General features: G+C 38.1%; 1 protein-coding gene across 5 annotated transcripts in view; it reads right to left on the bottom strand.

Annotated features, from left to right (window-relative positions):
- Positions 1-27,231, bottom strand: part of LOC128855711 (methylthioribose-1-phosphate isomerase) — a 47,394-nt gene that overhangs the window by 422 nt on the left and 19,741 nt on the right. For all 5 annotated transcript variants that reach the window (XM_054090847.1, XM_054090850.1, XM_054090848.1 and 2 more), the window contains exons 3-6: positions 5,296-5,531; positions 5,026-5,234; positions 345-508; positions 26-227 (exon numbers count right to left, since the gene is read on the bottom strand). In XM_054090847.1, coding sequence (XP_053946822.1) covers positions 26-227; positions 345-508; positions 5,026-5,234; positions 5,296-5,531 — 811 coding nt within the window. The remainder of the gene's footprint in view (positions 1-25; positions 228-344; positions 509-5,025; positions 5,235-5,295; positions 5,532-27,231) is intronic.

Here is a 27,231-nt window from a genome sequence, read left to right as displayed (position 1 = left end):
TTTGCATTTGTTTGAATTTATTTACCTGGTGCCGCTATTCTGTGCTCGCCCACATGAGTCATCTCGCGATCGGGCCGCTTCTCAATGATAATGTGATCGCCACTTGGAATTTGCAAATCAATCGATGTCAGCGGCGCAGCAACGAAGAAAGGCACACCGTGATGCTTGGCCACAACAGCAATTTGATAGGTACCAATTTTGTTGGCCGTATCACCATTGGCAGCCACCTGTCACATGAGTGATGCAAAAAATTACATTTAATGTGTAATTAGCATCGCAAACGCCCACACATTCGAGCCATTCGAGGCTATATTTGCTTGCAACGTTGCAACGCTTGTACTCACCCGATCAGCGCCAACAACGACAGCCGCAATATTTTTGGCACGCATCAACGCCGCCACCATGCTGTCCAAGACTAGTGTGGCAGGAAGTTTATCGTGCACCAGCTCGTAGGCGGTTAGGCGCGCGCCTTGATTGTATGGACGTGTCTCCGTGCAGTAGACGTGCTCTAGAGCGGCGGGAAGAGAGAGAGAGATAAACCAAAGGGGTGTTACAAGCTATGTTGATCAAAGTCGTGGGAGATGCGGTGGCATAAATAAATTAATAAATATTTAAATATTTCGCAGCGATGAATGTAAATTAGTATTGAATTATTTAGGCATTCGATTGAATGCGGGAAGTAGAAGGAGTTGTATTTATGGTATATGTAAAGTGATCAGATTGGAGGTACTTTTTCCAGTAGGGTTTTTTGATAGATCCCGCGTGACTATACAGGGTTGCCAATATTCGACGGACCCATCTGGCAACCTTGTATCTTTTGACAGAAACGTCAGATCGCTTAATGACACACCGAGTTGGAAGCGTCAGTCCAACAGATTTTTACCATGGAACAGTACACGCCACGCGAGCGCTCCCAAATTGTTGAAATTTACATTCAACAAAAGAAGTCAATTGTGAAAACTCAACGTGCGTATACAAAATTTAATAATGTGAAAAGAGCGCCTTCTAAGAACACCATTAAACGTTTGTACGAAAGGTTTTCGACTGGTGATGCTCTTTCTAATCCAAAGAGGCCAAATCAAAACCGACCAAGGCGATCGGATGAGAATATTGCTCTTGTACGGGCCAGTGTTGAGACGTCGCCAAGTGCAACCCAAAATCGCCGTTCTCAGCAGTTGGGCATTGCTCGGACCACTTTACAACGAATTATTCGCATTTATTTGCATTTATTCCCGTATAAGATTCAATTGACGCAAGGACTGTAACCTGCGGACAAGCCTCGTCGATTGGAATGGGCCCAAAGAGTCAAAGGGTCCGTCGACTATGGGCAACACCCTTTTTGGGTATTTTGCCGAGCTGCTCCTCCTATTTGTGGTGTGCGTCTTGATGTTGTTCCACAAATGGAGGGACCTACAGTTTCAAGCCGACTCCGAACGGCAGATATTTTTATGAGCAGCTTTGTCAAGGCAGAAATACTTTCGGAGGTTTGCCATTGCCTGCCGAGGGGCGACCGCTATTGTTGAAAAATGTTTTTCTTAATTTTGGTGTTTCACCGAGATTCGAATCGACGTTCTCTCTGTGAATTGTGATGGCGCCATCTTTTTAATGAGTTATTGCGTTGGAAGTTACATCCCTAGCTGACTTCCAGTGAAAGCTTGGAGACATTCGGTTCAGTGGAAGCGAAGTTATTGCGACTAAAGTGTCAGTATGCTTATGTCATCGGTACAAAACTGAGCATCGAACAAAGAGCTAATATCAACTTTTGTTTTAAAAAATCGGTAAAACGTTTACCGAAACATTTGAATTTATGAAAAAAGTTTATGGCGATGATTGTCTAACTCGTACTAGTGTTCATAAGTGGTTGACACGTCTCGGAGATGGTTTTGAGGACATAAATGACAATTAACATATGGGCCGCCCAAAATCAGTAATCACCGAAAACCCCATTGAAATTCTTTGTAAATTTATTAAAAATGAACCAAAATCATCGTTGAAATTCATGGATTCGGGCTTAAATATCTCCAAAACATCGATTTATCGCATTTTAACTGATCATTTGGGCCTACGAAAGGTCTGTGCACGTTTCATTCCGCACAAGTTAACTGAGGACCAAAAATTGCTCAGAATTCAACCTTCGAAAGACCTCATTAAAAAGGCGAGAAAAGACGAGAACTTCCTTTACAACATTGTAACTGGTGATGAAACGTGTTTTTTCCAAGATGAACCTAAAGCTAAGCGTCAAAGTGCCGAATGGAAGGCCCTAGATGAGCCACCACCGAAACCCCAAATCGATGCTCCTTTGTTTTTACGATTCCAAGGGAATTATTCACAATCGTCAATGCAATTTTCTATCTTTTTTTCTTGAAGCGTTTGTTGTATCGCATTCATCAAATTCGTCCTGAATACCGCGAAGGAGGAAGCTGGCGCTTATTGCATGATTGTGCACCATCTCATCGATCCGCTTTTATGACTGATTTTTTGACTAGAAATCGCATTTTAACTATTAATCACTCACCGTATTCGCCTGATATGGCTCCCTGTGACTTCTACCTATTCGGAAAATTGCATTTGGCCGGACGTTTTGCGTGCGTAGAGGCCATCCAAAAGGCTTGTACCGACATCCTGGAGAACATTTCGTATTCCGGTCAATGACCTGAAACACTCTTTCGCAAAGCTTTTAGATCGCGCAAAACAGTGTATCGAGGCCCGAGGGGACTATTTTGAATAAATGTAATAAACTGCAAATAATAAACTCGAAGTTATCAGAACAAAGCTCCTGTCGTTTCTATTTTAACCCAGTCTTCTTTATTTTGGACTTCACCTGGCATGATAATCAAAATTAGGTCTCCAAACAAAGACCGCATCTTCAAGTTTGGATCGAACTAGGAACGTACTATATACAAGAGCTTCAAGGTATGCAGATCACTAAAATCAGAGGTAAATGAAAGCTAGCACAGCATTGAAATTAGAGAGACGAGCGCTGCTAAAGGGGAACAAAATTTTTAGACAGAAACATGGAAACATTTACTTATATTAAGTTTTTGACAAATTTTTTGGAACCACGCAGTAACTTTGTCAATATTAGTTTGAAGCTTAATCGATTCGGATGGCCTACGAATGGTAGAATAAATTTTTAGGTCGTCTGCATAAAAAAAAATAATTTGAATATGTAAAGCATTCACAAATGTCATTAATAAAAGTAATAAAGAGTAATGCACCCCAAATACTACACTGAGGAACAGCAGACGAAGCTACAAAAGAATATGAGGAAATATTATCGACAACAACTACATGAAATTGAATAAAACCCCAGACTAGCTAGTTTGGCCACCAAGAATGAATCACTAACTTTATTAAATGCCTTAGAAAATTCGGTATAGATAGTGTCAACTTGCAGATGATCATCAAAGGCAAACAAGCAAAACTCAGAAAAAACAGCAAGATTAGTGACTGTGAACCCCTCAATTATGAGGCAACGCTGGTTGTTAAAGGTTAAACGCTTGATTGAATTTGTATTCAAATAGTCAATTGCTCTAACAATTGCTCCCCGAAAAAGTCTGAAGCGCCCGTGTTTCGCAGAGCAAACCTACAGGGCTCCTGCAAAAAATTTTGTACGGGTTTTCGCATATGGCGGTCATATAGCCACGGGTCCAGTGTGATGTTGGTATTCCTGTGCAGGATAAGTATGATTGCTTCTGAGAGCCTGCATTCTTCGTTTGTCGAGTTTTGACAGAATACTCCTTAATAGAAGCGCTGGCCTTTTACTTTTACAACGATTTGGAAATACCTTTTTTGTTTTACCTTTTCTTATTACCTTTTTTGAAATTTTTCGAAACAGGGGTAATTAAGGTAGCTGAGCATTAATAATCTCACCTCTTTCCGAGGATTTGTAAAAAAATAATAAGAGTGGAACGACAAAGGCGGAACAATTTTTCCAAAGGAAGAATGATAGACTGTAACATCGGTTTGCGTAATCGACTTAATGTGCAGAATACCATCCAGCACATTATCAACCGATAAAGAAAGCGATCCAAAATTAATCGGACAAGTAGCAGCAAGTGTAAAATCTTCAAGGGAGTCTCAGACAGCAAAACGAAGTTAGAAATGAAGAAATCAGCGAAAAGATTGGCAACCTTCTGCAAGAACGATGCGTAGTTTCCATTGTAATAGACTTCAGATGAAGTACAAGAGTTGTTTGAAAAGTCCATGCAAAGAGAGAGAGCTGGCAGTACTGGTGTGTATCGAGGTTATGTTTACTTAGAAGCATCTCTTGACAGAACATCCACTAAGTTTCAGCTATCGGTCTACTTCTTCGTGTTTGTCATGCGCTTGAATCGAGGAAGTCGAGTGATTTTCCTTTTCTATCACGACAACCAGCTCACGCTGTAAAATTAATGGAAATAGGGTTCAAACTCGTTTCACACCTCCCTTATTCTCCAGACTTGGCTCTATCGGATCCCTCAGACTACTTTTTATTCTTCTTTTTGAAGAAACGGGTGTGGGGATGAGATTTTATTCAAACGTGCAGGTGATCGCACGATTGGCTACTCTTCAGACTTGGACAATCGCATTATTCGGAAGGTATTAACAAACTAGAACAGCGTTGGACGAAGTGTATAAACCTAAAAGGAGACTATGTCGAAAAATAAAAAAGGTTTACCCCAAAACAATTTATTTTTACATGGACTTTTCAAACGACACTCGTACTTGAGTACTTTTTTTGGATCTAACAAACCTTTTAGGCTGCCCATTACGAGTATTGCTACCCACTTACACGCTTGCTTCCTTTAAAATGTGTATATCTCTTGTAAAAATTTAAGTTTGTACTTGAAGCTGTAATTTTTTTATATTTTGTGCTGCACTTGCGTGTTTTATTTAATGAGTTTGCATGGGAGATCCATATTCCACATCATTTCCCTATGAAATTCCAATCTACTTTATGTTTGCTTGAAACCATTAAACATTCGAACGATTCTTATTTCCCTTCAAGTGAACAAAAAGTGCACGCCATTTAAATTGACTCACCCAATTTCTTAAGTTCGTGCAACTTCCGCACCACGCCCAATGCCGTGCCATAACCAGCTGTCGCCAAGGAGCCAGTATTGCAATGTGTTAGCACACGCACAGCAGAATCTTTGCCGCATACCTCCAGTATGGCAGCCGCGCCATTTGTACCAATCGCTTTATTATCGGCAATGTCTTTCTGCAGCATCGCTTCAGTGGCAGCCAAAAATCTAGGTATTAAAAATGAAATTCATTATTAAAATGTATGAGAAGTATTGAAATCAGCGCTACCTTTGCTTCATTTGCTGCACAGAAATCGCTTCATCTTTTGTCAGTTCGTTGGCCAAAGCGATCAGCTCATCGGCGGCGATTTTCATATTCACAGCCGTTGGTCGCGCCGAGACGAGATAATTCAGTTTGCCTTCGATCTCCTGACGCAGCGACTTTTTCGAATCGAACTCTTCGGGCAATATTTCCACAGCCAACGATAGACAGCCCACAATAGCAATGGCAGGCGCACCGCGCACCTATGAAGACAATATTTTTCGGGAATTTTAAAAGACAATATTTTTTTGTAAGAAAAAAGATTGTTTTTGGTATTGAAGTAGAATACTATGTTATTCGTTGAATATGAAGTGTTCCATTCTCATATCCTTCACAATTGTGCGCAAAAATTTTAAAATACGTGCAAAAAAATTTAAAAAGTTCTGTAATATGGGAAAGTAACATTTGGTTCTTGAGAATTTAGATGCCTCCATAATATAAACTACTGGAAACGACTTTCAGCAAATTACTGCAGCAGCAGGAAAAAATTTAACACGATTTTGAACCCGACTACTTATCCTCCCAGAGATACCTCGAGAAACATTCGATTCTGATGAACACAGCAGAACAACTTTTTTCGAGTCGTCTCCGGAGATTCACTTCACGCGCTGTTTTCTACATTTGCCAATGAATATCTAGAAAAATATGCCTCAAATGCCGCATTATTATATGGAAATTGACTAATCAAACTAAAGCTCTGTAAAGTAACAAAAAAATCTTAAAAACAGGCCTTTTTCAGCGAATTAACCTCAAAGATAAAAAATCAACTTGATAAAAAAGTTCTCGGAATATATTCAGAAAATTCAAAATACAAGTTTATAGTATTCCTCAAAATAGATATTATTATCTTCAAACTACTCCACATCAACTGCAACGCACTTATACCGGTGTTTGATAGAGCTCTCAAAGCATTTCTGAAACTCTATTTTCGGTATATCCATCCGAGCCACCTTCGATTTTACCATTACTTCCTATCGGCTGTTACGCCGTCTTCCGGAACATACAGATATTCAAGGAAATTGCTAGCCTCATGGCTCTCCAAGGTCGAGGCTTGTGTCACCGATCATTGACTGATAGGTAGGCACTCTTCTAGGCTGGAATATTTTCGCATAAATACTGCATAAGTTGTTGGAACGAGAAAGAGGAAGAAACAGTAGAACACTTCCTCTGTAATTGTCCAGCCTTAGCCAGGAGTAAAGCAAGGTTGTTAGGAAAATACCATTTCGATTATTTTACGGAACTAACTACGGTGTTGGGATAAAACCTATCTTACGCTTTATAAGAGAGTCTAACTGGTTTCATGAAAGGTAAACAGTAAGGTTCCCGTGTTACACAGTGCCACCACAACGGACCCGCATGGCCTAAGTGAGTTGGCTACTCTCAACCGACTGCCACAAAAACCTTACGTAACCTATGCTGTAACGCGTTCCCTGTTGTAGTTTTTGACTCGATCAAACAGACCAAAATCGCAGGGAGCCAAATTAGGTAAATTCGATGGCTGTTGGATGGTATTCACCTGGTTCTTGGTAAAAAAATCACGTATGTTAATGGCAATGTACGACGGTGCGTTATCATAGTGCAAAATCCACGAGTTATTTTCCCCACAATCCTCTCTTTTTTGACGAATTGCGAATTGTTTCGCGTAAACATTTCATAACGCCCAAATAATACTCCTCATTAACTTTCTGACCTTCTGGCAAAAATTCGTTGTGTACAATACCGGTGTAATCCATAAAAGCCCTGAACATCGCTCTCTTTTTTGACTGAAACGACGTGTTTTTTCGGGTTTTGAATTGCGTTTCGTTTTCATAAATCCACATTTTGCTTCCAGTAATGATGCGATTGACGAATGTTGTGATTGGATGCCAGATTCAGCTTTAGAAATCAAGTCTTTGGCAATATCAACGCGGTTCCTCTTTTGCATGAAATGTAGGTCCTTTGATCCAAGTTTAGAGCAACACGGCGCAAGCCGAAATCATTAATGTCCTGAACTGTTCCATAATCTACGTTCAAATTCTCTGTCAACTCACTGATGATTAATTTACGGTTATTAATCCATTATTCTTTCACTTTTTTGATGTTTTCATCAGTTTTCGATATCGACGGCCGGTCACTACGTGCTTCACGAGCATTCATGCCACTCGTAAAAATAATTCTAAGGTTTTTGAAACATTTTCAATTTAATACGAACTCGTTACAGCAAATTCAAATCCATTTTTAAAAGTGTAAAAAATCGAGAACAAGTGCAGAGGAAGATTCACCCAAGACTGCGAAACTTTTACAAATGTCCAGTAATGGCGATAAAACGTTGGTAGGAATATTAGTCACAGATGTGGCAATCTAACAGAAGCAGAACTCAAATCAATTGACTTAAAGCGTCACCTGGCGGTTGTTCTTTTTGATCAAGGTGCATACAGATGACTCCAAAAGCGTAAGACTCTGGCGTAGATAACAGCCAATTGCTTACTGAATAGCGCCGATATTAAATATGATGGTCGAATACGATATCACTCAAAGTGGATACCGTGACAAGGTATGAGCATCCTCATCCTACCAGCACAGGATAGTATACCAATGGCCACCTTTAAACCAAGCATAAAACGGTAAACGATAAAAATGCTGGAAGAAACTCCCGCCGCTTATATGACCCATGCCACTAATTAGAAAACTATGAACTAAGTCTGCCTCTTGAAAAATGATTGACAAGTGAGATTTATAAAGTTATTTCTCTCATTTGGCGTTTTATGTCCACGATGTGTTTCGAACCCGAACACTACTGGATGAGCAAGTAGAAAAAAAGTTTAAATTTTACTTTATTTTAGTTTTATTTTTTATTTTTTAAAATAACAATAGAATTCTTAAATAAACAAAAAGATAACGCAGCGCAAGCAACGGAGGCCTTCAGCTGACTGATGAAAAGTTGCGGGTTTATATAAGTTAACACGCGCTACATTTATTTTCTCCTTTTCCTTTGCTTTTGCTACTTTTACTTAATTGTTAATTTGATAACACAAACAAGTCGTAGACATTAGGTAAGCAATTTATTTCTAAAGCGTGCCGGAAATGCAAATAACAGAACAATGACCTGCAGGCACTAATTGGGCAATTCTTTCCAAAGAATAAAAAATGCAATACTTGCATTAATATTGTAAAACTTATTATAATTAATTGAATTGTGAAAGTAAACTTTTAGTCTTAATCTGGAGTCCAATAAAGCGGTGCATTAGCTCCGACCTTTTTTAAAAAACAAAATTCGACTTTCGAATTAAAAACTGGCGCCCGAGCAGGGACCAGTCGTGAAAAAGTGTAAAGTGTTTAAAAGTGTCTGTGAAAGGAAGAAATTAAAGTTGACTTCCCAACGGCACCAATCCTATTTTCCGACTGGTCATACAGGATTCCCAGAAGACTCAGGCTCTCTAGTGTCCGTCCGGAGACCACCTCGCATCGAAGTGTTGCAGCAGGAGCCGCAGTAGGTCTAGCCGACCAAAAAGGAATTTATCCGTGCAGCCAGCGAGGGAAGAGTAGTTCAATGCTACTCCTACTGTAAGTCAGCGTATTTAACTAAATACATTAAGTGAAATTAAACCTTTTTAAATTTACAAAATAATAAAATTAATAACTAGAGATATTAAATAAGAAGTGATCCATTGTGTATTCCAATATATTTTAACTAATTTTTCGCATAGGTACGAAAAGCGTGTTCTAATTTGTAAGGTTCAAACCAAGAACTATAGAAAATATTTAATCGACAAAAATAAAGTGTAATAAAAATAATTTGAAAGTTAGGAATAAGATAAAGAAATCCAATTCTGGATCAAGACAAAACCTAAATACAAGTTAATTTTGACATTTCCGTTATTTAAATTATAAGGCGTAAATAATCGTGTCCAATTGCGAAGATGAGTAATCCAAGCAATCTGATAAGACCACCGGTTCTAGGTCAAATCCCTCCGGGTGCAAATCTCCAAAACGAAGAAAATAGGGGCATAGTTAGGCAAATAACAGAAGTGGAATTTTTAGGATTTATAATATCCGAAAAAGGCCTCAAAACAAATCCACAAAAAACCGACGCAATAGCAAAGTTTCCAATACCTAAAACTCTAAAAGAACTCCGATCCTTTTTAGGACTTTCAGGGTATTATCGCCGCTTCATCAAAGACTACGCGAAGCTCGCGAAACCCCTTACAGTCCTCTTAAGGGGGGAAGGCGGACGAGTGTCCAAGAATCAATCAAAGAAAGTCATGGTAACCTTGAACAAAGACGCCTTAGATTCCTTCGAGAAACTTAAACGATCACTCATTGGTAAAGACATAATGCTTGCATACCCCGACTACTCTAAAGAATTTGTGCTAACAACAGATGCCTCCAATTACGCAATTGGATCCGTACTATCGCAAAACGACAAGCCAATAACTTTCATCTCTAGAACTCTTTCTAAAGCCGAAGAGCATTACGCAGCAAACGAAAGAGAAATGCTAGCGATAGTGTGGGCGCTGAATTCCTTGAGAAACTACCTTTACGGTTCCGCGAAGATTAAAATCGTTACGGACCATCAGCCACTGACTTTCGCCCTAAGCAACAGAAACCACAACAGTAAGATGAAAAGGTGGAAGGATAGATTAGAAGAGTATGACTACGAGCTAATCTATAAACCAGGAAAAACCAATATTGTGGCCGACGCACTCTCAAGACCGCCACAAGTATCTCAAATCAATTCATTGACAGGAACGCAACATAGTGACGAAAGTTCGGCGCACAATCTTATCCCAGCAGTAGAAGGACCTATAAATGCTTTCAAGAACCAAATTTGGCTCCTAAATGGCGACGAAAATAGTTACCAATTCAAAATACCCTTCCCCACATACCATAGACACATTTTTAATCAACAAGATTACGATGAACAAAATCTAATTTCAATTCTTAAACGTTATTTAAATCCCTCAGTAATAAACGGACTTTTTACCTCAGAGCCAATCATGGGAAGAATCCAACGATTATACCCCCTTCATTTTTCTAAATTCAGAATACGTTTTACCCAAACCAAAGTCGAGGACCTTACAGACGAAGCCAGACAGGAAATAGAAATGCTAGAAGAACACAGACGCGCCCATAGGAATGCACAGGAAAATAAAATCCAACTATTACAAAAATTTTACTTTCCAAAAATGAGTGCTAAAATAGAAATTCTAGTCAGACAATGCAAAATTTGCAAGGAGAATAAATATGACCGGCATCCAAATAAGCCACAGCTGCTTGAAACTCCCATTCCGAAATATCCAGGTGAAATAGTGCATATTGACATTTATAACACAGAGAAAAAACTAGTTCTTACTGCAGTCGACAAATTTTCCAAATATGCCCAAGCTAGAGTAATAAAAAGCAGAGCTTCGGAAGATATTAGGGAACCTCTGAGACAGATAATTTTTGCATTCGGCGTACCAAAAATGATAGTAGTAGACAACGAAAAAGCATTAAACTCAGCCTCCTTATGTTTTATGTTGGAGGATCAACTTGGAATAGAAATCTACAAGACACCTCCTTACACAAGCACAGTAAACGGGCAGGTGGAACGATTCCACTCAACCCTCTCAGAAATTGCGCGCTGCCTAAAGGCGGAACGAATCCATAGAACATTCCTAGAAATTTTGGACAGATCGGTATACGAGTACAATTGCACAGTCCACTCGACAACAGGGAAGAAACCGATAGAAATATTTTTTGGACGCAGGGTCTCTACAAATCCTGACCAGTACGAGAAGGCCCGGCAGGAAAATATCGAAGCACTTAGGAAAAAATAAGCAAAAGACTTAGAAGTGCACAATCGGAAGAGGACCCCAATGAAAACATATTTGCCAGGTGACATTATTTACGTGCGAATAAATAAAAGACTAGGCTCAAAACTTACTAACAGATACAAAAAGGAAATAGTAAAGGAAGACAAATCTAGTGTAGTTATAACAGAAAAAGACCGAACCGTACACAAGAGTAATATTAGAACTTAACGCATCTATTGCTTTCAGATTAATAATACCACTCGCCACAGGCGAGTTCCGTATCCTCGATTATACAAATTCACAACTTGCAACCTTTAATACAGGATGGACCAAAATCCAAAATGGCACCTACAAAATTATACATACAATAGACACGGACGAATACCAAAGGACTTTGAACGAACTCAACTCCACGATAAAACACAAAATAACTCCCGACAATTCCTTACTCCCCTTCTTGCTCCATGAAATGTCCGAAATACAAAGTTTCCTAAGTAGATTAAAGCCAAAGGTAAACAAGAGATCCATAAACGCAATTGGTACCGCCTGGAAATGGCTCACAGGGAGCACGGATCACGAAGATCTCGTTATGTTAGAAAATCATATAAACAATTTACTTGAAAATAACAATAACCAATTAATAATAAATAGAGCAATGAGCGGAAGAATAAATAATATAACGGAAGTGTCAAATAAAATATTTAAAATATTAAAAGATAAGGAAGATGTTCAGCATGATATGGCCGTGAACATTAAATTTAAGCTACAATTAATAAAAGATGAAATCATAAATATCAATTATGCAATACATTGGGCCAAAGTCGGCATTGTAAATTCATATATATTTTCTAACGTTGAAATGAAACTAATAAAAGAAATTATTGAGAAAAATAATATTCCCTTCACTAATATAGAAGAGGCATTTGAATTCAGTAACGTTAAGATAGCCTCTAGTAACTCTAAGATTGTGTACTTAATTGAAATCCCAATAACTGACAACAATTTATGTGAATCCCTATTAATAAAAGCAATAAAGAAAGGTAATAGATTATATAAAATACCATTTGAAAAAATTATAAGATGTCAAAATAAAATCTTTGGAAAGAAAAGCAACTGTAAAGAACATAATGAAATTAAAATTTGTACAAAGGAAAATATTGTAGACATCAGTAACTCCACATGCATTCCTCATCTACTCAAAAGCCGATCGCCTAGCTGCATTACGATTAACAACCAACACATTCCCACTGTCCTAGAAGTCCTCCCAGGAATAATACTTTTAAATCGATTTAACGACACCGTTCACATCGACAAGGAGAAGATTAACTTAACTGGATCATTCGCAATCCAGTACCATAACTCCACCATTATAATAAACAACCAAACATTTCTGTCTAAAGAAATCTCCAGCGGAAAACCCCTTCCTGCAGTTCTACAACCAAATGCAACACTTACGGCCGAAGAAGAATTGCTAAGCCTGGAAATGATGAAAGAACTTCACCTAAAAAACATAAACTATATCGAGACTTTAAAAAATAAAGGGTTAACAACATCAATAGTTAATTTTGGGATATCTGGTATAACTTTAACTCTAATGGCAATCGGGGTACTAAAACTAACTTCAACGAAAGGCCCAAAGCGAGGGGCCAAACACGTCTCCGAATTTTTCAAAAGGGCCCCATTACAAGAGGTAACAGTTAAAAATTTCCAACAACCCGAACCACATCCTGAAGATTATCCTACTCAGACGCACGAGGACGTTCGTTTTTAAATGCGGAGGAGTTAACACGCGCTACATTTATTTTCTCTTTTTCCTTTGCTTTTGCTACTTTTACTTAATTGTTAATTTGATAACACAAACAAGTCGTAGACATTAGGTAAGCAATTTATTTCTAAAGCGTGCCGGAAATGCAAATAACAGAACAATAACCTGCAGGCACTAATTGGGCAATTCTTTCCAAAGAATAAAAAATGCAATACTTGCATTAAGATTGTAAATTTTTCCAAAGAATAAAAAATGCAATACTTGCATTAATATTGTAAAACTTATTATAATTAATTGAATTGTGAAAGTAAACTTTTAGTCTTAATCTGGAGTCCAATAAAGCGGTGCATTAGCTCCGACCTTTTTTAAAAAACAAAATTCGACTTTCGAATTAAAAACTTATATAATACGTTGTAGAAGTCAGTCCATAAGTTCGTGCGTTTTTTGAAAGGTGGTTTTAAAATGAATACAAAAGATGTTTAAAGTATTTATTAATCAATAATATATTTTCTTATATTATTTACAATGTCTTCCCAACGTTTAGGCAAATTTTTAATTCCCTGCTCAAAAAATTTTTGTCCTTGGAGCCAAAATACGCTTCGATCTCCCTTTTTATAGCTTCTTTTGAGGAGTAGTTCTTGTTACTCATATGGGATTGAAGTCCACGGAAAAGGAGATAATCACAAGGTGCAATAGCCGGAGAGTATGGTGGATGCGGCATTAGCTCCCACCCGAGCTCGTTCAGCTTGCCTAATGTTTGCCTTGCGGTATGAGGTCTTGCGTTGTCGTGGTGAAACAAAACTTTGCGTTCACTAAAGATGGTCGATTTTTGTTAAGTGCCTCATTCAGGTTTGATAGCTGATGGGAATAATAATCAACAGTTATCGTCTGGTTTGGTTCCAGAAGTTCATAATAAACAATACCGGCCATATCCCACCAAATAAACAGGAGAATCTTCTTGGGGTGAAGGCCATCTCTAGGGGTCAGTTCTGGTGTTTCATTGGCGTTTGCGAACAGGATTATTGTAAAGGACCCAGTTTTCATCACCAGTAACGATACGGTTCAAAAAACTTTAATTTTCAAGTCGTTGCAGCAGCTGAGAACACACATTCACTCTCTGCTGAAGGTTGGCGACGGAAAGTCTATGCGGAACCCATTTTCCCAGCTTTGAAACCTTTCCCAACTAAACTAAGTGCCTGTGAACTGTTCCATGCGATGAATTTAACCTCTGAGCTATCATACCGACTGCCAAATTTGGCTCAACTTCCACGCGTTCGAGCAAGGCGTCGGAGTTAAAGACTTCAGGTCGACCGGGGCGCAGGGCATTACAAAATGGGCACAGGGTTGGTTGCCTCCCTTATAGTAGATATGCATTAGTGATTACATTGTGACGAATGCGTAGGCGAGTGTAGGGGTTAGTATAGTTGGATGGGAAGGATTATACAAAGGTAACTGGATACATATGTATAAGATTTGATGGGGTAGTAGGAGTAATGTTCATATCCTTGAGAGTAGTATTTGCGATTGTATTGCCGTTGATGCCCATCAATCAGGATATTTCTTATGATTCCAATAATGTGATTGGAGTTATTATAGTTTTTTATGGCCTAAAAACAGGGTATGCTACCTGTGCATATAATATATGTATTTCCCTTTGGATTTTGACGAATACTGCATGGCGTAGAGAACTGCTGTTGCTTCAGTGGTGAAAATTAAGCAAAAGGGAAGTAGTAGTCCATACGATATAGGTTCTCTACTTTCTTTCACGACAGCAAAGGAAGTGTAATTCGCTTTTGAACGGTGAAGATTTGCTGCCGCCTAGAGCTTTTAAGGTGAGATGAAATTAAAAAAAAACGTGCGCACTACTCTGCCGATGTCGTATTAGATTTTTGCATGTAAATAAAGATGATCTTTTCAGCACCTATGGCTGATGATGGTCATATCTCCTCGATAATAATCTATTCTATCGTGCTCATTTATTATTCGTATCATTTCTGGATCTATTGATTGTCCTTCCCTTTTAAGTAAAATTCAATTTAATATACCCAATATGAGGCTCCGACAGTATGAAACCTTTAAAATTGGCTTCTCGAGAACCAACTATGGGGTGAATGCTCCGATTCCTAGGGCATGTGCAGATTTAAATATGTTTTTCAATTCTTCTGGTGCTGATTTTACATGGCCGTATGGCATCTTAGTCAATCATCTTAAATCGTTCTTTCCTTAGTATACTACTAAACTATTGTACATTAGCTTAATATAGTCTGTAAGAATGTATCCATTCAAAGACAATAAATAAATAAATAAAAAAAATAAATACATAATCTAAAGGGCCGTCCATGGACGTTTGCAAAAGAGGTGCATGTCGCAGAAAAATGTTTATAAGTGGTACAAAGACTTCAAAGAGGGTCGAGAACGTGTTGATGACTTGGAGCGCTCTGGACGACCATCGACGTCAACAGATGACCAACACGCCAATAAAGTGAAGGAGTTAGTGCTCAAAAATCGTCGGACGACTGTAAAAGGCCTTACTGATATGATTGGAATATCAGAAAGATCTGTGAAAACCATTTTGAAAGACCATTTGGGCCTACGAAAAGTCAAACCTCGTTTGGTACCGAAAACTCTCAATTTCGTCGCGTTGATGTGTGTGAAACAATGCTTTCAGACTATCAGGACAAGCTCAAATGCATCATTACGGGAGATGAGACTTGGATTTATGCTTCCGACCCTGAAACAACCGACCAATCAAGCGAATATCGTGCTAAAGGCGAGGCCAGACCAAAAATAGCACGTCAAAGTCGTTCAAAAATAAAGGTCATGATGACATTTTTTTTCGATTTTCGTGGTGTGGTGCACTATGAATTTCTTCCACCTGGCCAAACTGTTAATAAGGAATATTATTTGAGCGTTATGCTTCGTTTACGTGAAACAATTCGTCTAAAAAGACCAGGATTATGGGCCAACAACTCTTGGTTTTTGCATCACGATAATGCACCATCTCACACTGCACTCGTTCTTCGTGACCATTTCGCCAAAAATTCCACGCATATCGTTCCGCAACAACCGTATTCGCCTGATTTGGCTCCGTGTGACTTCTGGCTATTCCCAAAATTCAAGAGACCACTCCGGGGAACGCGCTTCGAGTCGAGGAGATAAAAGCTGAATCGAGAAGGTGCTGATGGCTGTACCGGAAATGAACTATTTCGCATGTTTCGGGGATTGGAAAAATCGTTGGCATAAGTGTATTTCATCGAGAGGGGATTATTTTGAAGGGGATGAAATTGATTTACAAGAATAAATAAAGATTTTTCATTTTACAACCAAATTCACCTTACTTTTAGCCCACATCCTCAAACATTTTCAGGTACTGAGTATCTTTCAGCTGTTCGGTACTCTTTATTACTAATACATAAGAAAAAAGTATCCCTTGCCCTGATTGAATTAATAATTTATAATAATAATAGAACTAATTTAATTTTGGCACTTCACAGATGACCGCGATGAATGAACGAAGAAGCCAAACACTATGCGAACTGTTAAGGAACGAACTTTCTTCAGTTTTGCGATTAATGGCGTTTAAAAGCAAAATTTCATAGAAAATATCACTGTTGATCCAAGGAACAGAATATGAAATATCAAAACAAACCAACTTTCGCATATCTGCTGTGGCGAAAATAGAATTTAAGGTCCGTCCACATGCTATACATACAATTGAATGAACTTGTCCATGGAGAAAGGCCTTAAGCCCCCTCTAGCATCTCATAAACACTGTCATTACCATTCAAAGGCAACATAAAACTGTAGCCCTCACTATTACTAAAAAAAAATCTACCGCACGTCAGACATTTGCGGAAAAATCGGTCAAGAATTTAAGTGCTGTTCCATACTTTTTATTTCGTAATAAAAACTTTGCCTTATAAGCATTTGTTTTTCCAGATCTTTATTGCTTTGCCTTATCACTCGGCAGCATTCTCCCCCACAGCATTAGATTAGTGCTCCATAATGAGCATTTTGCTTTTCCAACTGTATTCAAATGTCTAATATTTGTCTATGTCGCGTGATTAAATGTGTATCTCAGATCTGCCTATCAGTTAAGCTTTGCACACTTTTTGCTGGTATGCTCGTGTTGTGACGTAAAAGCGAACACACAAAAAAACAAAAAAATACTACTGCAATTAACACACATTGTCTTTCAGGTGAGCTGTAGAAGAGACGACCCCTTGCCGTCGAAATCAGTCCGTTTGTAAGAATTTTCACATTTATGATTTCCTTTATTTGTGCACACAGAACGTGAATGTGTATGTATTTACGATCTGGCGCAAAAATTTAAAACCACTAGAGTTGAAGGCAAAAATATTAATTTTTTATGTAAATATATTAAATTTTTATGTTCTTTCAGCATTTAATTCAGAAGAATGAAACTGTAAGAAGCCAGAATCAGTCATTTATTTATTAATAATTAATTAAAGAAAATAATGAAATTTGTTAAGTTACTATATTAGTTCTGTACAAATGTTTAAGACCACCTTTCAGTCTTAAAAAAGCTTTAGTAAATTTTTTTCTTTTAGTAGAACAGCCTTCCCTCTAACTACAATCTAGAGGTGGCGCTCTGCTCCAATTCGGACTTCTAGGAATTGATGATGATGAAAATCCAGAGAGTGTTTGCTAAAAACTGGTTGATATGGATCGAAAATCAATAGTGATAGCCAAGGATTTTCAGACAAGATTTATTATTGTTGAAGTGAGAAAAATTATTTTTCATCCTGAACAGTCAAAAATTTTGTTTTTTCTTATAGATCGTACTATCTATAAACTATGAAAATAAGTCAGGAAAAATTTGAATTATATATATTTTTTTTTATTTGAACTTTATAAAAAAAATTTATTTGAATTTTATAAAAAAAAAAAGTTGTTTGAATTTTATACTTTTTCAAGTTTTTAAAAAGGTCAGCCCAATATAAACACCTATATTTTAAGCCACTCTTATCTATTATTATATATATATACCCTCTGCTCAAATATGAACGAGACTTTATAAAAAAAAAAAAAATTTTTTGTTGGATGGTAGGACTGTTATAAGCTTACATGGCAAATTTCAGCGTGACATGTCACATAGTTTGTTTTCTGTGCTATTGTAAACAAGTCAAGCTCGAGTGTGTTCTTCGAATTTAACGATGGAAATTCAAGTTGAACAAAGAATTTGTTTGAAATTTTGTTATTCCAACAAAATTTCGGCTTCAGACGCCTTAAAAATGTTGCAGACAACCTATGGGGACTCTGCTCTATCGCGTGCACGTGTTTTCCAGTGGTACAAATCGTTCAAAGAGGGCCGTACATCGGTTGGAAACTTGCCTCATGAACGTCGTCCAGCAACATCAGTAAACGACGAAAACATCGGAAAAGTAAAGGAAATTGTGCTTGAAAATCGCCGTGTGACCGAAAGAGAGATAGCTAGTGAGCTGAGCATATCAAATGGATCCGTTCATACTATTATTCATGATGTCTTGGGCATGAGACGAGTGTCCGCGCGTCTTGTTCCAAAACTGTTGAATTTTCTTCAAAGAGAACAACGCAAAACTGTCGCTAAGGAAATGCTCCCCATGACTGATACGGACATCCGGCACATCATAACTGGTGACGAGACTTGGGTTTATGAGTATGACGTCGAAACAGCCCAACAATCATCGGAATGGCGCTCCCCGAGAAAATTGAAATCATAAAAGAGAATTCGAAGAAGGAACTGAAATCCATACCGAAATCGGCCTTCCAGAAATGCTATGATGATTGGAAAAAACGTTGGCATATGTGTATCGCCTCCAATGGTGATTACTTTGAAGGAGATAAAATAAAAATTGAACAATAATTAACCGTTTGTGTTTTATTAAATCAGTCTCGTTCATATTTGAGCAGAAGGTATATATATAATTGGCGCTACACCCTTTTTGGGTGTTTGGCCGAGCTCCTCCTCCTATTTGTGGTCTGCGTCTTAATGTTGTTCCATAAATGGAGGGAACTACAGTTTCAAGCCGATTCCAAACGGCAAATATTTTTTTTTGAGGAACTTTTTCATGGCAGAAATACACTCGGAGGTTCGCCCTTGCCGAGGAGCAAACACTATTAGAAAAAAAATATTCTTAACTTTGGTGTTTCACGAAGATTTGAACCTGCGTTCATACATTCGGCTACAGATTATCTATGATGTCTAATAGCCCTGGTTTACAAATAATTACAGATTTTTCACCTCAGAACCAGGCCATCCAATTTCTAAGGAAAATCGGTACTGAGTCTGAAAAACTACATATAGTAATATTGTTTGGGGAAAAAGAAATACATTAATGTGGTGATGGATGTCTCGTAAAGTATCCATATTTTAAAGTCTTTGCTCGTTGTTAAGGTGACATTTCACACTAAAAAACTTCTTTGCTATTTTTTGTTTATTCTATTCAATTGTGAGTTACAGGGTGTTAACATTGGAAGTCAACATCTTACAGTGCTTCTTTGAAAAAGGCGAAAATACAAGCCAGGCCGCTGAAATTGTGAATGGTGTTTATGGTCCCGATACTGTAACAGCTAATTACTTGCGATTTTGGTTTCGCCGATTCGGTTCAGGCATTTTTGATGTTAAAGAAAATGTCGATAACGTCACAGAAATAATCAACGTTGGCATGTTAGTAGTTGTAGCATCGCCCAGGTGCTAAAGATCGACCATAAACCATTGCTCAAAAATTTCACGCAAAAATAATTTCTCTTTCACCAAACTAATATTTTTAATGTAGTCTGTCGAGCTCATCATTATCAATTTCTATTGTCCTGAATGGAAAATAGAGCTTCAGTTTTCGACCTATTGCTAAATAATGATTTTGGGTAAAAGAAACACAGGGAGGATGGTGGATTTCTATTGTAAAAAATATAGTTTATATAAATTAAAAATATAGTCCCGGAACTTATTAACAAGTTTTAGGAAAGTTTTTAATTTGAAATCTTTTTTTTATGAAAATGTAGATTACATATTCTTCTACAAAAACCGCATACGAGTAAATTAAAAAAAAGAAACAAATCAACAAATTTTCATCAAACTTTTTTACCTTTTAATCAGCATTTTTGATTTGAAAATTGATTTTTGGCAATTTTTTATCTGACGGTGTTAGGTGGCTTCGAACATTTGTAATATGGAGAAATTTCAGAAGACCGCCAGCAAACAAAAAAATTGTCAAAAATTCACGCAAGTTTTGAACCACTTGAAGCTTGCACTTAATATATTATACCACAATTCAAGAGCCTATAAAACTGCATACTCGAAAATTTTCTAAAGATTGTAGAATTTGGAACTTTTATGAAAATTTATTCATTTATTATTATTTTTTTAATTTTCACAAAATTTGAAACTAAAATTTATACAGTTTTTGTAGAAGAATGAGCTATATTTTCATTCGAAATGTATTAAAATTAAATAAGAAAACAAATAGATTGTCAATAAGCCTCACTGCTTTATATAATAATTCAGTGCACACCTAATTATCTTTATACACGATTATTATTTTTTTTTCCACGAATTTGAGTTAAAACGAAAAAAATCCTCTTTTACACGAATTGTTTTGTTTTAACACGATTTTCAATATTTCATGAATTTTTCTTGAATCTCATAGAGCAATTAGAATGAGATTTTTCGAGGCATGCACGAAGCGTTTAAATTTCTCTCAGAAAAAGTCTCAGAGACCCGGTAGATTTTGCTCTCGGCGTATACGAGTATAAAATTATAATTTTAACTCAAATGAAACTCTGCAGTGAAATCCTCAAGGCCTTTATTTTCAGCGATACCAACGACTTTCACATCTTTCTTGCTGACTCTTTATTATTTACTTAGGCTGATTCGGATTTATTGTATGGGATTTTTATTTTAGTAAATCGGTTTAGTAGTCGTGGATATTTAAAACGTTATAAGTAAAGTAATGTTAGGCTCTCGTATAGATTTATTAACTCAATAAATGTCAGGTAAGCTTTTAATAATTTTCAAAACTTTGCATTATGAATATGAAAGATATTTTGATAGCCTTAATACAATGTCACATAATTCTTCTTCTTCTTAATTGGCGCGATAACCGCTTACGCGATTTTGGCTGAGCTTAACAAAGCGCGCCAGTCGTTTCTTTCTCGAGCTAACCGGCGCCAATTGGACACACCAAGTGAAGCCAAGTCCTTCTCCACCTCTTCCTCTGCTACCACCAGCTGGTACCGCATCGAATACTTTCAAAGCCGGAGCGTTTGTATCCACTCGGACGACATGACCCAGCCAACGAAGCCGCTGGATCTTTATTCGCTGCGCTATGTCTATGTCGTCGTAAAGCTCATACAGCTCATCGTTCCATCGTCTGCGATATTCGCCGTTGCCAACGTGCAAAGGTCCAAAAATCTTACGCAAAATCTTTCTCTCGAACACTCCAAGTGTCGCTTCATCGGATGTTGTCATCGTCCAAGCTTCTGCGCCATACGTTAGACGGGCATGATGAGAGTCTTGTAGAGTGTTAGTTTTGTTCGTCGAGAGAGGACTTTACTGCTCAGTTGCCTACTTAGTCCAAAGTAGCACTTGTTGGCAAGAGAGATTCTACGTTGGATTTCAAGGCTGACATTGATATTGGTGTTAATGCTGGTTCCTAAATAAACGAAGTCTTTTACAGCCTCGAAATTATAACCGTCTACAGTGACATGGGTGCCGATACGCGAGTGCGCCGACTGTTTGTTTGAAGACAGGAGGTACTTCGTTTTGTCCTCGTTCACCACCAAACCCATTCGGTTTGCCTCTTTATCCAGTTTGGAGAAGGCAGAACTAACAGCGCGGTTGTTAAGGCCGATCAATGCCGATGATACGAGTATACGCCAACAATTGTACGCTCTTATAAAATATTGTGCCTGAGCGATGAAGTTCTGCGGCTCGTACGATGCTCTCCAACATCAGGTTAAAGAAGTCACACGACAGCGAGTCACCCTGTCTGAAACCTCGTTTGGTATCAAACGGCTCGGAGAGGTCCTTCCCAATTCTGACGGCGCTGCTGGTGTTGAGCAACGATGATACACTCCATATCAAGTTTGGAATGTAGATGAAAGTGGTATGTTTGAAAAAAATGCCGAGCAGAACTTATGTTGCAAAATTTTAGAAAACTGCTGGTGGTTTTAAAGTAGCATGTTTTAAACCTCACATATCTAGAAAAAATTTAAGATATAAACGAAAAAAATCCTTCAATAAATATGAAATCTATTCCCTTAAAAATAAAAATACTAATTTTTGCAATGGCGATTCTCAAGTAACACGTGGCCAATACAGAATCGACTTAGTAACAATTTACTTAGGTTAATAAATTTTAAGTGTAAAACTAAATATAAATAAAAGCTTTACAAAATTTTCCCGCGAACAGCAAAAATGCGGCTATTAATCTTGAAAAGCGGCTGAAAATTACCTTTATTGCCTTTTCTTCATACCAAGTAAATATTTATTTATGTAGATTTTAGGCACTCAAGAAAATGCAGCCAGATTAATATAATAATAAATTTATAAGCAAACGAAAATCCTCTTTATGAATAACAACGAGGTACTTATCGATGACGTAGACAAGTTTTGTTACCCAGGAAGTGTTGTATCCAAAGACCGAGGTGCAGACGCAGATGCAGATTCGCGTATAAAAAAAGCTCGCAACGCCTACCACAAGCTGAGAATAGTCTGGAAATCGTCGAGTATCAATCAAAACATTAAAATTATAATTTTTAACACAAGTATCAAACCCGTTTTTGTTGTTGGCGTATTACGCAGGCAATATCAGACAAAACAAAAGCATTTATCAATAAATGCCTTGGCAGAATATGTAGAATATTTTGGCCGAACATAATTTTGAGCCAAGAGCTCTACCGCATAACAAACTGCAGCTCGATTGCTGTGTAAATAAAACGACGAAAATGAAACTGGATTGGTCATATTTTAAGAAAGGCCGGGGAAGATATTTCGCGAATGGCCCTTGAATAAATCCGGTCAGTGGTTGCGAAATAACGATTTTCCCAAAGCTGGATTTGGGTGCCACACCAATTAACACCAAAAAACATAATGGATCGATTTTCCATCTGCGAAGCCTTGGCCAAACGAAATAAAATCGACCCATTGCTTAAACGAATGAGAATTGAGATGAGATATTGGTTACATACGACAACATTATGCGCAAGCGATCGTGGTGAAAGCGCGATGAAGCAGCTCAAACGGTGGTCAAACCAGAACTAAAGGCCAAGAAGGTTCAACTGTATTTGGTGGTACTTCAATGGGATCATTTATTATGAGTTGCTTCCGCATGGCCAAACACTAAATTCAGATCTCTACTGCCAACAACTGAACCGTTTTAAGCTAGCGATTGACCAGAAACGGACAGAATTGACCAACAGAAGAGGTGTTGTGTTCCTTCAGGACAACGCAAGGCCACACACGTCTGTAGTGACTCGCCAAAAACTCCGGGAGCGCGGTTGGGGAGTTTTAATGCATCCACCATATAGTCCGGGACAAAGCGAAGAACAACGATTACTAGAGTATTTCGCCAATAAGGACTTCTATAACAGAGGCATTATGAAGCTATAGGGTGGGCCATGTAAAATTTGCTTTTTGAATAAAAAGAACTAATCAATATTTTTTCAAACTTTTTCTTTTATTTTGAAGATTGAACACTGCCATTTATGAATAAAAAATAATATCGTTCCAATGACTTCCACGACTGGCTTTAAAGTAGGCCATTCGATCAACCCAATTTTTAAGCACATTTTCGATTGTTTGGGCTCCAATTTCATGAATGGCAACTTCGATTTCGTGTTTTAAAGCATCAATCGTCTCTGGACGGTTCGCATAGTATTTGTCCTTAACGGCTCCCCACAAAAAATATGTACCTTTAAAATGGCAACAAATGTACCAGAAAACCGTGCTTATTTGAGCCAAATCGGACAATACGAAACATCTTAAATAAAGTTTTCAATTTTACGCAAAAATAATGGATTTCTTTTTCTCCCAAACTAATATTTTTGTATAGAACCATTCATGACATTTTTTTTTTGTTTTTAAGATAATCTCTTTCAAATATTGGCCGCAACTGCGACGTAATTCGGCCATCCGTAAGCACCAATTCGGAACAACTCGCTGGAGGACTTCGGTCGGTATCTCTCGAATAAATTGAGTAATGTTGGCATCCAATTGTTGGTTCATCCACAAAGCATTTAGACTTTACATGCCCCCACAAATAAAAGTCCAAAGTCCAAACGATCTTGGTGGCCAATCCACTGGTCCGAGATGAGAGATAAATAACTCACCGAAACGACGTCACAGTAAATCCATTGTTACACGGGCTGTATAGCAAGTAGTGCCGTCTTTTTTGAACCGGGAACCTGGATGTTGTGGAGATCACGGGCTTCAATTTTCGGCATCGTTTATCATGGCGCGATTGCGTTCGCCATTCGCTGTTTCATTGGCGCCAGCCTCGTCTTTGAAGAAATATGTGCTGATGATTACTCCAGCCCATAGGCCGCACCAAACGGTTATTTTCAATCGATATAACGGCTATTTTTGAATAGCTGCAGATTGCTCGTCACTATTTGGCTATTTTTCAGTCTTAGACAAATCTTATTATTTGGAAGGGATCAGCAAACTAAAACAACGATGCCCGAAGTGTATAAACCTAAAAGGAGAATATGTCGAAAAATAAAAAAAAAATTACCTAGTGCAATTATATTTGCACGGACTTTTCAAACGACCCTCGTAGTTTCATAGTTTGCTCGAGATTCTCTTTAAAGGTCTGAATCGTTAATGGATTGCTCGCATAGTGTGTCATTTTGCTAAAGCCAAAGATCATCCAAGTCCATATATTCAATTTCAGCAATGTAATTTCCATCAGCATTTTCAAAGAAAAATGGGCCATTGATGCCGCGGCTCCAAAATCCACGCCAAACTGTCCCTCTCTGGCGATGCATTGGCTACTCGATGATTACGTGCGGATTTTCCGATCCCCAGATGCAACGCTTTCTTGTTAATATAGACATCGACATGAAAACGCGCTTCGTCAAGAAAGATGGCTTTCACTTCTTTTCAATAAACGCACTGCTTGAGTTACCGCCTTTCTGTCAGGCTTTGAAACGCGATAGAGCATATTTTTAAAGAAAACAACTACATATAGTATATAAAAGCCGTAGCCGAATGGGTTGGTGCGTGACTACCATTCAGTAGTGCCGGTGTTCAAATCTTCAGGCATCAAACAAGAAATGACAAACTTCCTAGTGCATTTCTGTCATGAAAAAGCTCTTCATAAAACATATCTTCCGCTCGGAGTCGGCTTGAAACTGTAGGTCCCTCCATTCGTGGAACAACATCAAGACGTACGCCACTACCACCCTGTATAAACCACAATAGTCTTACATATTTACGTAAAACTGTCTGTGCACATCCATGACACCCAAACTGACAATTTTTTGTGAAAACAATTCGTAAAAAATTAATATATGCCAGACGTGACAAATGATCGACGGATTTTAATGAGTTCATACCTGAAAAAAGAAAAGGGAAATAAAAAATTCACGCCAAAAAGCGAGCGCACTGACGAGCAAACATAGTTAGGAGTGCTTCGGAATGCTTTTAAAGCGCTCACACAATTTGTATTTTGATCTTCCGTTTCTAAAGCAAACAAGTACAGGGTCCGTCGAAGTGTAACCAATTAAAAAAGGCATTTTGAAAAATTCAATTCAAAGTAAAAAATGTGTAAAAATAATACAAAATTAAGAATCAATTTACTTTTAATCGATATGACCACCTTTTGCCTTGACTATGGCCTTGAGACGGTCCAGAAACGAATCGCAAGCTACCCGAATGTGACTTGCAGGTATTTTGGCTAGCTCGTGGACTTTTTTCAGCGCTTCGAGACTGGTCAATCTTTTAGATCGGACCTTACTCTCCAAAATGGCCCAAAAAGTCTGGTGAATTTGAGAGCCATTGTGTGGACGTTATGAAGTTCGTAACATTGTTTTTTAGCCATTCTTGGTTCACTCGAGTTTTGTGAAACGGTGTCGAGTCCTGTTGAAACGTCCATGGTCTGCCATCCAAAATGTTTGTCTGCTCATGGTTTCAAAGCAACCTCCAGAATACTTTCCCGGTAATATTTCGCATTTACCTTGACGCCTGGCTCGATGAGAGCGGCCATCGATTAAAGCGGCCCAAACCATTACCTGTGGCGGGTGCTACCTCCTGGTGGCCTATCGATGACTCAAATTCTCGTATGAACGGTCGGTCAAATAAACCCTATCGCTTTGGGAGTTTACGAATTGCTCAATTTGAAAAATTGTCCCGTCAGAAAACGCAATATTCGGAAATTTACCGCTTTCGGCCAAGCGAAGCAACTCCTTCGCTCTCTCACTCTGACTTGTTGCTGCTTTGGTGTGAGTCATGCGTCTTTTGGATCCTGTAAGGCTTGACTTTGAGATCATTTTTCAGTATGCGGCAGATGCTATGGTCAGATATTTTCAATTCTTCCGCTATTTGATTGGGACTTCGTCGGGGATTTCGCTCAAGTCGAGATTACTCTCGCGCGCTTGTAAACAATACTCTGGACTGTCATTTAGCCAACTGACAGACAGCTGATGCACGTGCATTTTAATTTAGGCTGGCTATTAATTTTGGAATCAAATACACTTATAGGGAGCGAGTGCCATCTGTAGCTGGAACATCAGAGGAACGGACGAAAATTGACTCTTAACATATAAAAGAAGTGGGAGAGGTTTTTATTCGATTTCAATAATACTTAACAGCGCCTCACAAAAAATTGTTCAATGGAGTAAAATCGCAGCAGTAAAATGAGTATATGGAGTAAATGTCGCATTTCATACCTTTCAAAAATTGTATAGGTACTTGTAATTTTCAGCAAGTAAAAATCGTGCAAATTGTACCCAGCTTCTTCCTATATGAGTGCCCATCAGTAGCGCCGCCGGCAGGTTTATTGTAAACCGAAAGTGCCAACAATTTTGATCTCTTTATTGAACAAGCAGCTAATGATCATCAAGAGTCTCATTATAATTTAGATTGTGGCAGTGATAACTTTCAACTATGCAAAACATTTTCACACACGAATAGCAACAGCAACAATATAAAACAAAAACAAAAGTGGATATAAAGCGCTCATTTAAATTAAAACGTAAACGTTGATGAATGTGACTATTTTTAAGTGCCTATGCAAATTCGTTGTTTTGTACTTGCATGGGTACATATGCAGATATGCGCCGATTTTTGTGAATACCCACAAGGAAAATATTTTAACTATAATTTTTTTCTTAATCGTGTAAGAATCAAGCACATTGTATATA

This window comes from Anastrepha ludens, chromosome 2, assembly GCF_028408465.1.
Source record: "Anastrepha ludens isolate Willacy chromosome 2, idAnaLude1.1, whole genome shotgun sequence".
Taxonomy (NCBI): Eukaryota; Metazoa; Arthropoda; class Insecta; order Diptera; family Tephritidae; genus Anastrepha; species Anastrepha ludens.
Note: the sequence above shows the minus strand (reverse complement) of the source record. Positions and strands in the feature narration are given on the sequence as shown.